At 54.1% G+C, this 12,275-nt stretch overlaps 1 protein-coding gene across 1 annotated transcript in view; it reads right to left on the reverse strand.

The window, feature by feature from the left end:
- Nucleotides 1–643: 643 nt before the first annotated feature.
- ASS1 (argininosuccinate synthase 1) overlaps nt 644–12,275 on the reverse strand; it is a gene marked incomplete at its 5' end in the record, with an annotated part of 19,878 nt that continues 8,246 nt past the window's right edge. Inside the window, 6 exons of the mRNA XM_010012601.1 lie at nt 644–833; nt 1,364–1,429; nt 3,045–3,201; nt 6,552–6,683; nt 10,678–10,742; nt 11,734–11,818. Of these exons, the coding sequence (XP_010010903.1) occupies nt 779–833; nt 1,364–1,429; nt 3,045–3,201; nt 6,552–6,683; nt 10,678–10,742; nt 11,734–11,818 (560 nt within the window). The remainder of the gene's footprint in view (nt 834–1,363; nt 1,430–3,044; nt 3,202–6,551; nt 6,684–10,677; nt 10,743–11,733; nt 11,819–12,275) is intronic.

The following is a 12,275-nucleotide window of genomic DNA, read 5'->3' on the forward strand; positions in this document are numbered from 1 at the left end:
CTCTCGGCCTGGGGACATGCCAGGGTCCTTCCCCATCCTCGTCAGTGTGGAGCAGCAGCACAACTTGGGTGTTTGCATGGGTCAGAAAGCGTTTTCTTTCTTTCCTCCTGCTTCCACTGTAGCTTTGGAGCACGTATCCCTCACCATGCCACCTCTGCATCCTGGCTGAGCGCTGCAGCCTGAGCCTCAGGGATGGAGGGACCCACAACCCACCCAGGCATGATGGATGGGAGAAAAACCCGCTGACCAACCTCTCCTGCAACACCATCCGAAGATATTTCCCCTTTTCAACAAGCCCCAGTTCTGCTCTTAAAACACACTAAAATAAAGGCAAAAGAAAGAGGATCAAATCCTCTTAACCCATCCCCACCACCCCGCTCACCTTTGTGGACCAGCACCATGCGGGATGATGCCCCCTGCTCCCCACCAAGGTACCACCAAACCCCCCCACGTCCTTCAGAGCCACTTAATCCATTACAAATTCCACAAAGCCTGGCTTGGGGAAGCGCTGGGCCAGAAGAGCAAACAAACAAGGCAGGAATAAAGCCCGGCTCTCAATGAGCGGACCCCGCGCGTGGCTGGGGTTTTATTCCTTTCCCCCACTTCTCCTCTGGCCAACCACCTTTATTTAATGATTGCATTTCACTTGCTGCCCCGTAACAAAGCCATCACCTCCGGGGAGACGAGTTACAATTACAAATTACCACCACAATTAGTGCTAGTTCTTAAGAGAAATTAGAAAAGGGGGGAGCGGGGAAGGCTTGCGCGCGATTGATTGCTATTCATTCTGCTTTACGGTGACCTTGCTCTGGAGACGATGATATTCCTTCAGCCTGGAAAACAGGGTTTAGAGAGAAAAAAACCTCCTAAATGAATTAATTGTAAATTAACAGTAATAACACACATTTCCTTTCAATTAATTTAAGCAGAATGAGGGGGCGTGAAGAGCAGGCGTTTGTTAAGGCCTGTACAGTTTAATTATTTTTGTTCCCCTTTCCCTGAGATAATGTAATTAATTTATCTTAGAGGAGTTGGGGGGGGACGGGACGGGGACACATGGCGGATCAGGGAGAACAAAGCAGTTAACAGGCAATAGAAAAATTAAGAGCCCATTATGTAAATGTGGCATGTTTTACAGCCCTGGAGTTGGGGGGGGATGATATGTATAGTGGGGTCTGAGAAGTAAGTCAAATAACAAGATGCTGTGCTGGGCAAAGCTGTAATTAGGCAGGGCTGGTGATGGTGGGGGTGTTTGCACCCCAGTGGAGGTCTTGGTGCACCCCCAGAGCGAAGGGGAATAGCCCCATGAGTGCTGGGGAGTTTCTGCCCCCCTTGGGGAAGGTCCCACTTCAACCCCACAGACCTCAGTGAGTTGATGTTGATGAAGCCGGTGGCATCAGCAGGCTCATAGTCCCCTTGCACGTTCATGCTGCAGAGAGAAAGGCACCATATCACTGGGTTGGGAGGTGCTGAGGGGCTCGGGGCTGTGTTTTGGGTCCTTGGACCCATAGTCCAATGTCTGCTGCTGCCCCTCCTCAGTTGCTGGGGGCTTGAGATTGGGTCCCCATCAATCCCTTGGGGAAGGGGCACGTGGCCTTGGAATGGCAGATCCACAGGGTCACCCCAATGGCCATCCTAGAGACACAGCCCCAAGTTTCCCACCACGGTCCCTCGTGTGCATCATCACCATTCCTCCCCTTGCATCAAGCAGGGATGCTCGCCCTGTCCCAGAGCTGTGCCCTGGGTATGGCTGTCCCATGCCAGGCAGGAACATCAGTGTCCAGGGCAGGGCAGTGGTGCTGAGGACCCCCTGGCACCGATGGGGTTTATGGCCACAGTGGCCAGTGCCTCACTGAGCACATCCCTATCCAAAGGCAGCAACCACCCACCAAATCCCAGCTCCGACGATTTCCTACATCCCCAAAACACACGGCTCATTTCCCAGAAACCACAAACCTTACCAGGCAGGAACATCAGTGTCCAGGGCAGGGCAGTGGTGCTGAGGACCCCCTGGCACCGATGGGGTTTATGGCCACAGTGGCCAGTGCCTCACTGAGCACATCCCTATCCAAAGGCAGCAACCACCCACCAAATCCCAGCTCCGACGATTTCCTACATCCCCAAAACACACGGCTCATTTCCCAGAAACCACAAACCTTAAAGGAGGAAGTGGAGGGAAATAAAGAAGAAGAAGAAGAAGAAAAAAAAAGAGTTTACAACGATTTTACCTCCCCTGACGGGCTACAGAAAAACCTCTGTGCTTTTATTTTTGCTCATTCGAGTGGTTCTGACCTGCTCTATAATTACGTTACTTTCTACCTACTGTGCAGAGGCATTTCCACACAGCTCTGCCTCTCACAGCTTTCTCTCGGGTTCCTGTGACGCCGTCACTCAAAAGCTTTCAAACCAGCGATGTAGAAATCAAAAAGAAAAGGAAAATGGTTGGAGACGCAGGGAGAATAAGTGCCCCTGCTTTTCTCTCCCTCTCTCTTTCTCCTCCGTCCCACCCCCCTCCATCCTCCTTTTTTTTCTTCCCTCTTTTTTTTTTCCCTGATTTTTTTTATATACTTTATTCATTTAATCTCTCCAAGTGAGAGTGTGAAACATAATGAAGGGTTGGGATGGATTATTAGGAGCTGTTGATTTTGAGGGGGAGGGAAAGGGGGAAAAAAAGCCAGAGAAGAGAAAGAGAGAAGATAATTTGACATTTACTCCGACTGATCTAAACTCATTCGGGTGTATTTATGGCTTATAAAGTGTTTAGAGAGATTGAAAGGGGTTAAGGGAGGGCTTGGGGGGGAGTGAGCGCAAGAGAGAAAGAGAAAACAACGTGAAGAAAAGGGAAAAGCCAGAGGGGAAAAAAGAATAATATTGACTTGAAAACATGGCTCGTGCTTTGGCTGGGAGGATGGCGTCACTGGGGATGGGATAAGACGGGATGGGATGGAGCGGGATGCAACTGGATGGAGTAGGATGGGATGGGATGGGGTGAGATGTGATGGGACGCTCGCTGCCACCACCCCGGCCCCCCAAGCCCCACTCACCTCACCAGCTCCTCGTTGTACAGGGAGCGCGGGGACTCCCTGCCCAGGATGTAAACCTGCCCCTTGAAGACGGAGAGGCGCACGGTGCCCACCACGGCCTCCTGCGAGCGCCCAATGCACTCCCGGAGGAACTCGCACTCGGGGCTGTGCCAGAAGCCTGCAGGCAAGAGGAAGGGTGATGGGGACACCGGGCAGGACAGGGTGCCACAAGGTGGCCATGCAGGGATGTGGTTGCAGGAGTGGGAGAGGGAAATGAGGTGCTGGGACACCCAGGTTCAGCTCTGAGGGATGGAAACCTCATGTGTGTCCCTTCCACTTGGTGGCCCTTGGGTTCCCACTTGGGAAAGAAGGCTGGGACTGGCTCGTGGAGAAGAGGCAGTGAGGCCATTCTCCTGCCAGCTCTGCCAGGTTGAAATGATCGTGGAAATCAAAAGCTTCATTAAGTATGAAGCTGCCACTCAAAAACACCTTCTCAGGAGGGTCAGGTAGAGACAGACAAATGGATGCAGAACTGGGGGGGATCAACTCCCAGGCCCCAGGAAGGAGATGAGCTGTTCTTTCTTGGGATGGGCAGGGATCAGCCCCAAAGGGCCAACCCCAACCCTGAGCTCTGCTCATCTGGCTTGTTCCCCCTGTACTCCCAGAGCAAGAGGCTGGTGGGACACAGGGAAAAGGTGCCAGCACCCACAGAAAGCTGCATCTAACCCACAACCATGGCAAGTGCCTCCCTTTCCCACCCCAGCTCCAGATGTGACAGTAGCCCCCCAGCACCCCAGGTCCCCCAGAGCTCAGATGGTGAGTGCCCAGGTTGGGTGTTGGGGTGATGTGGTCACACCACAGCCCCCCAAAACAAATCCTATGGGAGCAGCCCCCGGCATTGCCATCCACCGAGGCCACCTTGGGTGCACCGAGGGGCCACAGCCCAGCCTGCTATCCCTGTGCCCCCTCCTGTCCCTAAGCAGGGTAATTAGCCAGGTAGCCCTCAGAGACCTAGAATAAAGCCTGGGAGATGGAGAGGGAGATAGAGGTGGAGAGAGAAAGAGCCCATTCACCACGCTCCGGTCAGCCCCACGTTTTATCTCCCCCATCGCCCTCCGCTCCCGCACACCGGTGCCCTCTCACCTTTCCCTTCCCAGCTGCGCTCCGGCCAAAGCCATTAAAGCAACAAACAATTTCTTTTGTGTTTTGCCCTCGCCAGCCCCTGAGCGGGGCCGTATCCTGCAGCCTCATCCCTGGGATCCACATAGCCCTGCTCTGAGGCACGGCTTCAGAGCCCTGCAACCCCTCACCACCGAGACCACATCCCTTACCCAAACCCCACCATGGCACAGCCAGGGGGTTCAGGGACCCCATCCCATCAATAGCACTGCCATTCAGGCAGGGAGTCCAGATCCAGGCAAATACACCCCTACTTAGGTAACCACCCTCCAAGTACAACTCTTCAGACATCAGGATTGATGCAGGGCTGTTGCATCCCTGTGAAAAGCAGCCCAAGACACATTAAAGTAATAACCAGCTACTTAAATCCTGGCTCTGACAGCTCCAGGTGTGAGGAAGTATCCCACCTCCTCGCCACCCACTGCACACACATTCCCTATTGGAAGCGGATCCCCCTTAATGATCTTCCTGCCTTGTAACCTCCATCCTGCCCTAATAACAGTGCGGGCAGAGGGACAATGGCATTTCCACACCTGGCTGTACCTGCAGGACGGGAACTGGCTTCAAAGCCACCCCTCCACAATGGGATCAATGGGATGGGGGGAAGATAAACACTAATTCTCCTCAAATCAGGACTAGTTGCAATAATGAGGTGTTAAAGGAAGGTGAGGTTGAAAGCCTGGCCTCCGGCATGGGGACCCACGGGTGCTGCTTGCACCCCTTTGAGGGTGTTCCTTGGATTTGGGCTCAGCTACCAAAGGACCATCCTGAAAATCCCTGGGCATTCAGCATCTGGAGCCAGGGAAACAGCAGCCTTTGCCTGACAGAGGTGGGGAGGGAGAAGCGAAATCACGATTCCCCAAGTGGCTCTTTAATGTGGTGGTTTCACAAGTGAATGGTGAGAAATAAACAAATGGGCTTATGCTCAAACTAAGAAATACAATAGTCAAAATAAAGGCAGTGCAGGACTAAGACTGATAAAAGCAGCCAGAGGTAGGAGCAGCATCAGAGAGTGAATCAGAGACTGTGATTCAAGGGGAAGGTAACCAAGATTCCTGCAGCCGCAGAAGCCCTCACCCTGTCAGGGCCCTAAATATCACCTAAGCAGCAAAGAGCCTAGAGCACTGAATGGCAGTTGCCGAGGAAGGTACAGGAGGGAACATCCTTGAAGGGGAAGGTGCTGAGGATGAGCACAGGCATCAGAAACTAGAGGGGAGAAGACAGCCTGGCCCAGTCCCACTGGATCTGCTGCTGCCCAAAGCCCAAGCTCCCAGAGTCAGATTGGTTTTGGGGGATCTTCCCATGGAAGATCACAAGGGAATCTTGCCAGCTGCTGTGGTTAGAGAGAAATGCCTAGAAGGAGATGGGAGGATGAATTGGGAGGCAAAGAAATGAGGATATGTGAAAGATAAAAGTGTTGTTTGGCTGAGAGACAGGAAAATCCCAGTGCGGGGTTCCAAGGACATCAGCTCTGAACTAGACAGGGGACAGGACATGGGGACACACCACTTGGAGCCGTGCAGCAGGCGCCAGCTATGAGCAGCGGGGTTTCGAACCCATCAACGGGTCTTTGGGCTAAACCTGCTTCCTTCAGCTTAGCACCAGCAACTGAGTTGATCCATGGAGCAAACCCTGGGGCAGTGCTAATGTCCCTTCCTGGGGGTGCCATTCCCGGCACCCCAAACCTGGCAGTACCCACCCCAGCAGTGCAGGAGGGGGACTGAACTGAGACCCCCACAAACTCATCTCACGTGAGCAGACCCACACTGCGGGAGGAAGGGCAAGGGGCTTGTCTCTGTCCCTAACTGCGGGTGAGAGCCAGTGTCCCCTTGTTGCCCCCTATGGCTCCCGGCCCACCGCGGGCAGTGCTGTCCTTGCCCTGCATGGCCAGGCTGGAGCCACAACCCGCAGTGCCGCTGTGTGGGCTGCGCGTCGCATAGCACGGCCAGGACCCTGCTGTCCCACAGATCCTGGACCGCGGTAGCTGGAGGGACACAAAGGGACAGTGAATTACAGCCTGTGAGACATCTGAATGTGCTGGATGGGACGAAGCGGTGGCAGTGGGCTGGGAGAGATGCCTGGAGCATCCTGCGTCAGCAAATCTTCCCGAAGGCAGGCATGGAGCTTCCTCGACATGAAAACAGGCAGAATGTGAGGTCAAGCTCAGCCCTTGGCATGAGCAAACCCATTTTGTCCCGTGTGAACGGCCTCCAAATCCACACTGGAATTTTACAGCCCTAAGCGCGTGTACCAGTAGGACCTGCAGCCTCCAGTAGCAACAAGGGAGGAAGAGGAGGAAGGCTGGGAGGACGCTGCAGTGGCAGGAATGGACTGAAGGACCATACATACCATTGTAAACCAGCTCGGAGAATTTCAAGGCGAGCCCCTGCTTGATTTTCCGTACTTCCCGATCCATGGTGAAGGCCTCGATATCTAAATGCGCGTGGTATAGGATCGTTCCCGCTGGGGTCTCATAGATACCTAGCCATTTTTCCAGGCAGGGGGAAAAACAGAAAAAGAGAGAGAAACGAATGAGACCAAAACTGTCAGCAAATGACAAAAAATAATGACTTGGCTGACAGAAGGAGCCGTGGTCGAGCGCATTCAGTCCCGGCTCGCTGTAAAATGCATCTGTCATTATATTCATGCTGGGGCCGAGACAGTCCACTCCGCACCTTGTGGAGAAAATGTCTAGATTCCCCTCTTTGAAGAGGCACTCTGACGAGGCTAAATGACAGGCTTTGGGAACCGATCCCCCCGCCGATCCGTGCCCAGCGCTGTGTTGCTGAAAACCTGTAATTAAAGGAACGATGCGGGGCACAAGCACGGGGAGCGAGGGCCTGAAATACCCTCCTCTCCCCTCGGCCGCTGGGAAGCAATGAGGCTACCTGGGGGCTGGGAGGGCAACCTCATTTGGGGATGGCAGGGCCCCCCCTTGCATTGCAGAAGGCCTGGGGATGGAGGGATGCTTATTATTTTGGTGATGGGGGCTACCGCTGTGGGTGAGCTGCTCCCTTGGTTGCAGCTGCTCAGGGGTTATTTGCTGTATAACGTATTTACTTGGTGTTTAAATATCATAGAATCATAGAACCAACCAGGTTGGAAAAGACCTTTAAGATCGTCAAAAGTCCAGCCGTTAAGATGAGGGTGGCTGTAGAGTGGCTTCAGGCTGGATGTGCGTGGAAAGATAGAGGGGGGAACACTGAGGCTGTCTGGCATGGATGTTACCTGCCCATAGCCAAGGCTGCTCCACCAGCATGTCCCTGTGCCCTGTTTGTCCCCTTCCAGTGTCAGGCATCTGTGCTACGGCACAACCATGGGAATGGTGAAGGGAACCTGCACAGCTGGGTTTTGCTGGCACACAAAGAAACCACATAGGGAACCATCCCGGCCAAAGGGGACATCTCCCCAGCCAGAGCCAGCACAGCAAGAGGTGAGAGGAGCCCATGGGCTGCCACAGGGGCTCAAACCTGCACTGGGATCTGCCCACTCAGTGCTTTGGAGTGTGGCACAGGCTCAAGTGTGTCCTGTCCCAGGGTGGCCACACTCCCATGGATGCAGCAGGAGCCCTATCTACCACAGCAGCCCAAAACCCTTCATCAAACCTCATCCCTACCAGTGTCCATGATCTCAGCATCCTACAGTCACGGGACAGGCCCTGACTGTCCCAAAGGAGAACATCCCCTCTTCTCAGGCCACCCCAGCGGTGTTGCAGCCTGGTCCCCAAAGGCAGCTCACAGGGTTTCACCATCCACCCATCCCCATAGGGCTGCAGAAGGAGACAGCCAAGTTAACATCAAAGCCAGCCATCCCCATGGACACGGTGAGCACAGAGGGTTGCTGCTTGCCCACTCCAGCCCCAGAGCATGGAGCCAAGATGCACTGACACAATTAATATTCCCTGTCCTTCCCCTTAGGAGGTGTTAAAACGCATGTGGGCTGAACGAAGGCATGGGTTTGTGTCCTGACCCCCATCCCCTGCCTGTGTGCCTGCACCCCTGCCTGTCCCTTTCGACCTGATGCTAAAGAACCAAGGACCGGAGCGCGACAGCCAGGGCAGAGGGGAGGGGAGCTGACATCCGTGCTCCCAGCCACCGAGGAGACAAGAGACACCTTCAAAGTGACACTTGCAGCGTCTCCAAGTGTCTATTTTCATCTCCCCATGTTTACAAGAAAAAGACAGAGGTGTCAGCACCACAGCCTGGCGATGCTTCAATCACCCCGTAATTACTGCTGGGGAAGGGGGGGACATGCAGGGGGGCAGCCAAGGAGACAGCTGCTGCTGCTTAAAATCTGTAACCTCTGCTGTCAGTTCACCTCCATCTGAGCCATTCTGCTGTGCTGAGTGCGGGCTGTCATCCCTGGGACAGGACGGGATGCAGTGGCTTTCCGAGGGGAAGGGGATGGTGATGCTACCCATAGGGGGACGCTGCTGGTCCAGGGTTGAGGCTGAGCATGGCCTGCTATGAGTTCATCACAGGGAAAAGGTTTTCGAGTTTCCTCCTCCATCAGCTCAGTGCATTGAGAGGAGGAAAATGGAAAAGGAAAGGCAAGAGCTGAGGGGAGGAAAAGCCGCAGCTGAGGCAGTGCTCGGCTCTTTTGGCAGCGGCTGTCCCCTCCTTCCCGCTTCCTCCCCGCTGATTTCATTTACTTCACTTAATTAGCCCCCCTTTGGAGTTAAAAAGATAATTTGATAATGAGGATGTGAAAGGCGGGAGAGGCAGCGCCAGGCTCCTGCAAGCCCCCGGCCGAGCTGTGCCCCCTGGACGGCTGCAGCGCCGCTCCCCGACACCCCATAATTAGCCACCGTCCTCCCGCTAAAACAAATATGGCAAACCCGAGTTAATAGGGCTGGAAAAGGTGGTGGGGGCATGCTCAGCTCGCCCCTCGCCCATTAGGCCTTAACGAAGTTCAATTAGGAGGTTAGTAAAAATCAATGCAAGTGAGTTTTGCTCTTCTCCTGCTCCCCGGGTCTGGGAGGTGAGGGAGAGGAGGCACCTTTGCTGCCACTTCTATGGTCATGGAGGGCTCTTGCTGTGCTGCCCATGCCTCAGTTTCCCCTGCAGAGCGGGGTCCCTGTACTGCCCAAAGCAACCTGCACAACCCAAGCCCATAGGGCCTCCACCTGCTGCTGGGATCTAAGGGATCACCTCCCACTTGCAAACCCAGGTCCAATCTCCTTCCCCGTTCACCCTAGTGCCATTTGGGGTCCCAAAATGCTTCTGTCAGTGCAGTGGTGGGGTTCATCCTGAGATGCCCTACACCCCAAAACCAGGTAGGTACCAGCAGCCTCCTCCTGCTCCAGACTCATCTCTCCATCTCTCTCGCAGAGCATCTCTTAGAGCATATTTCTAGGAGATTTCTATTAATCCCAAAGAGCAAAACGGGGGCAGGATGCTGCTCACAGCGAGGGTAAAAACCCACTGTCACGGTCTGGTCCCGGTCCCTGAAGCACCCAGCCCCACTGTTCCCAGTAAGCCCGGTCCTCCTGCATCTGTGGCGAGCACACACAGCACCGATTGTTTGGCAATGTCACACAAGAGACAGACATGACAGATAAATGGGGTTTAGAGAAATTATTAAATGCTGAAGGGTCACCAGAGCGTGTCAGTGCCTCTTAAAAAAATAAACCAGATTTTGACAAATTACTCAGCATCCTGCATGCAAATGCACAGGCGGGTGCGAGCGGGTTGGGGTTTCTTTTTCCTTCCTTCTTTTGGTTTTAATTTGCTTCTTCAAACACAGATCAAATGATTTGGGGTTTTGCTTCTTGCCTCTCGTGGCTGATGCTCTCTGGTGCCCTGCGGTGGGGAGGGAGACCACAGGCTGAGCCTTACCAAAATATTTGCTGATGCTCTGCACAGAGGGCAAGTGTAAAGGAAGGGAGCATCTAATTTGGTATTAATGAGATTTAAAACAAAGGAGCAGGGGCAAGGAGATGGGAAATGATGCTGAGCAACCTCGATACTTAGTTCTGCATGGGGCAGCTCACTGCCTGCAGAGATTTCCAATGAAGCTGATCCTAATGGATGATCAATACTAAGAGTCACAGCCTCAAAAACCCAGATAAATCAAAGAATTGGCTTTAAAATCCCTCAGTGACTCACACTGGCCTCCTGTGCTTTGCACCTGTATTATAGCGCTTTGCACCCTCCAGGACCTCCCATGAGCATCTTCCAGCACAGATCACGGATTTTCCCACTGGAAACCTGGGGTCTCCGGTGGCCTTGGTACCCAAGGATGGTGCAGACAGCGGCACTGGCAGCAAGCAGGCAGCTGCCTGCATTAGGGAGCAATGAAAAATCCCTATCAAAGGGGAATCTAAAGCTGATGGGGAGGGAACAGTTGAGGGCTGCTGGTATGACCTAAGCCACAGCACCCCAGCAATGCTGAGCACCCACCACATCCCACCAGGGTTTTCCCTTTTCTGCTGTTTTTAGGGCAGGGGTGGCACTGCCCGTGGGTCACTGCTCACCTCTGGACTTCATCCCAACAAAGCGGTTCTCCACGATGTCGATGCGCCCGACTCCGTGCTTGCCCCTGCCAAGGAGAAGGGAGGTTACAGCAGCCTCAGCAGGGCACAAGAGAGGGTCAGAGGGGTGGACAATGGGGGACAAACCCCACATGACAGCACGGTCAGCCCCTGAGAGCACTGGTGACCATCATTAATGACCCCCACATAGAGTAGATGACAAGGAGATGGATTTTCTCTCCTTTTCCCCTCCTCCTTGCTGGGCCACCTTGGGCCACTGGAAAATAAACCAGGCAAGGAGACAGGATGCTCCACAGCTCTATTCCCAGTGGCCGAAGTCATTTTAAAACCACTTAATTAACATGTAAGAAGTGAATGGGAAAAGTTCATTCCCATTCAGTGCTGGGGGGATAAAGGCAGAGGCACAAAGGAGGATGGCATTTGGCACAGGGCAGGAGGAGCGGGTGCCCTTGTGGGTGCTGATGTACTTTTAGGCAAGTCCCTGGGGATGGCTCTGCCCTTGTGGCAGCAGAAACTGGGCACAGGGTGGCACAGGGCAGGAAATCACAGGGTGATGGACTCAGTCAGCATGTGTCCATGTCCCAAAAAAACCCAAACGGGACACAGAGACCCCCATGGGCAGGCAAGGTGAGCTGATACCCCCAAGATGCAGGAGCTAGGGTCCAGGCTGAAGGGTGCCCTGCAGGTAGAGGAGCCCCAGGTCTCAGCCCCCCCTCACCCAGCCATGCAACCTGGACACACAGTAGATACAGAGGATGTTAATAAGACTTTTTATGCCTCTTCATGCACAGGGAGGAAAGCCTTGGATACCCGCTGTACTCCTGGCCTCAGCGCCCGGCTCCACTTGTTGGCATGACTGGCACAAGTGGGATACAACTAGAACCCAAGTGGGGCCATCCCACCCTCATGCTGCTCACCACTACCCATTGTGCTCATTGGGATGCGCCTACTACCAGCATCCCACTTCCACCCCGCGCTGGGTACCACACAGATGCTGCCATCTGGGCGCCAGGATGCAGGGGACACCGTGGCACTCACGCGATGTCGTTCAGGTACACGAAGAGCTCCAGTGCTGTGCAACGAGTGGCTCCATCCCCAGCGTTGGTGACCTTCACAGGGACACCTGCGGAGGAGAGGCAGGATCAGCCGGTGTCAGGATCCCCCCTCTGGAACATCACCCCACGGGCGTTAAATAGATGTGACAGATATGAACTCTAAATAACTTCTTAAAAAGGCATATCCAAGCTGGTGCAGGGGAGGGGGTGAGGGGAAGGGGGACCCACCTCGGGAGAGAAGCGAAATAAATAAATAAAAAAGGCCATAAAAACGTCCCCCCCTTTTTTCCACCTTTTTTCTCCTTCTCTCTTTTTTAGGGCCTGTGAAATTGCAACCAGGCCCTTAACTAATTGAATTTCACGCTCCGCAATTGTCTTACAGCGCAGCACCTTCTGTCCCACCAGCCCCTACCCGGGTTGGGGAAGGGGGGAGTGTGACAAATGTGTGTGTCCCCCCTCCTCCTTCCCCTACCAGCATGGGGGGTGTCTATCGGGGGACGCCCGTGCACGCACACGAACGCACAC

Source organism: Nestor notabilis, unplaced genomic scaffold, assembly GCF_000696875.1.
Source record: "Nestor notabilis isolate BGI_N333 unplaced genomic scaffold, ASM69687v1 scaffold17054, whole genome shotgun sequence".
Taxonomy (NCBI): domain Eukaryota; kingdom Metazoa; phylum Chordata; class Aves; order Psittaciformes; family Psittacidae; genus Nestor; species Nestor notabilis.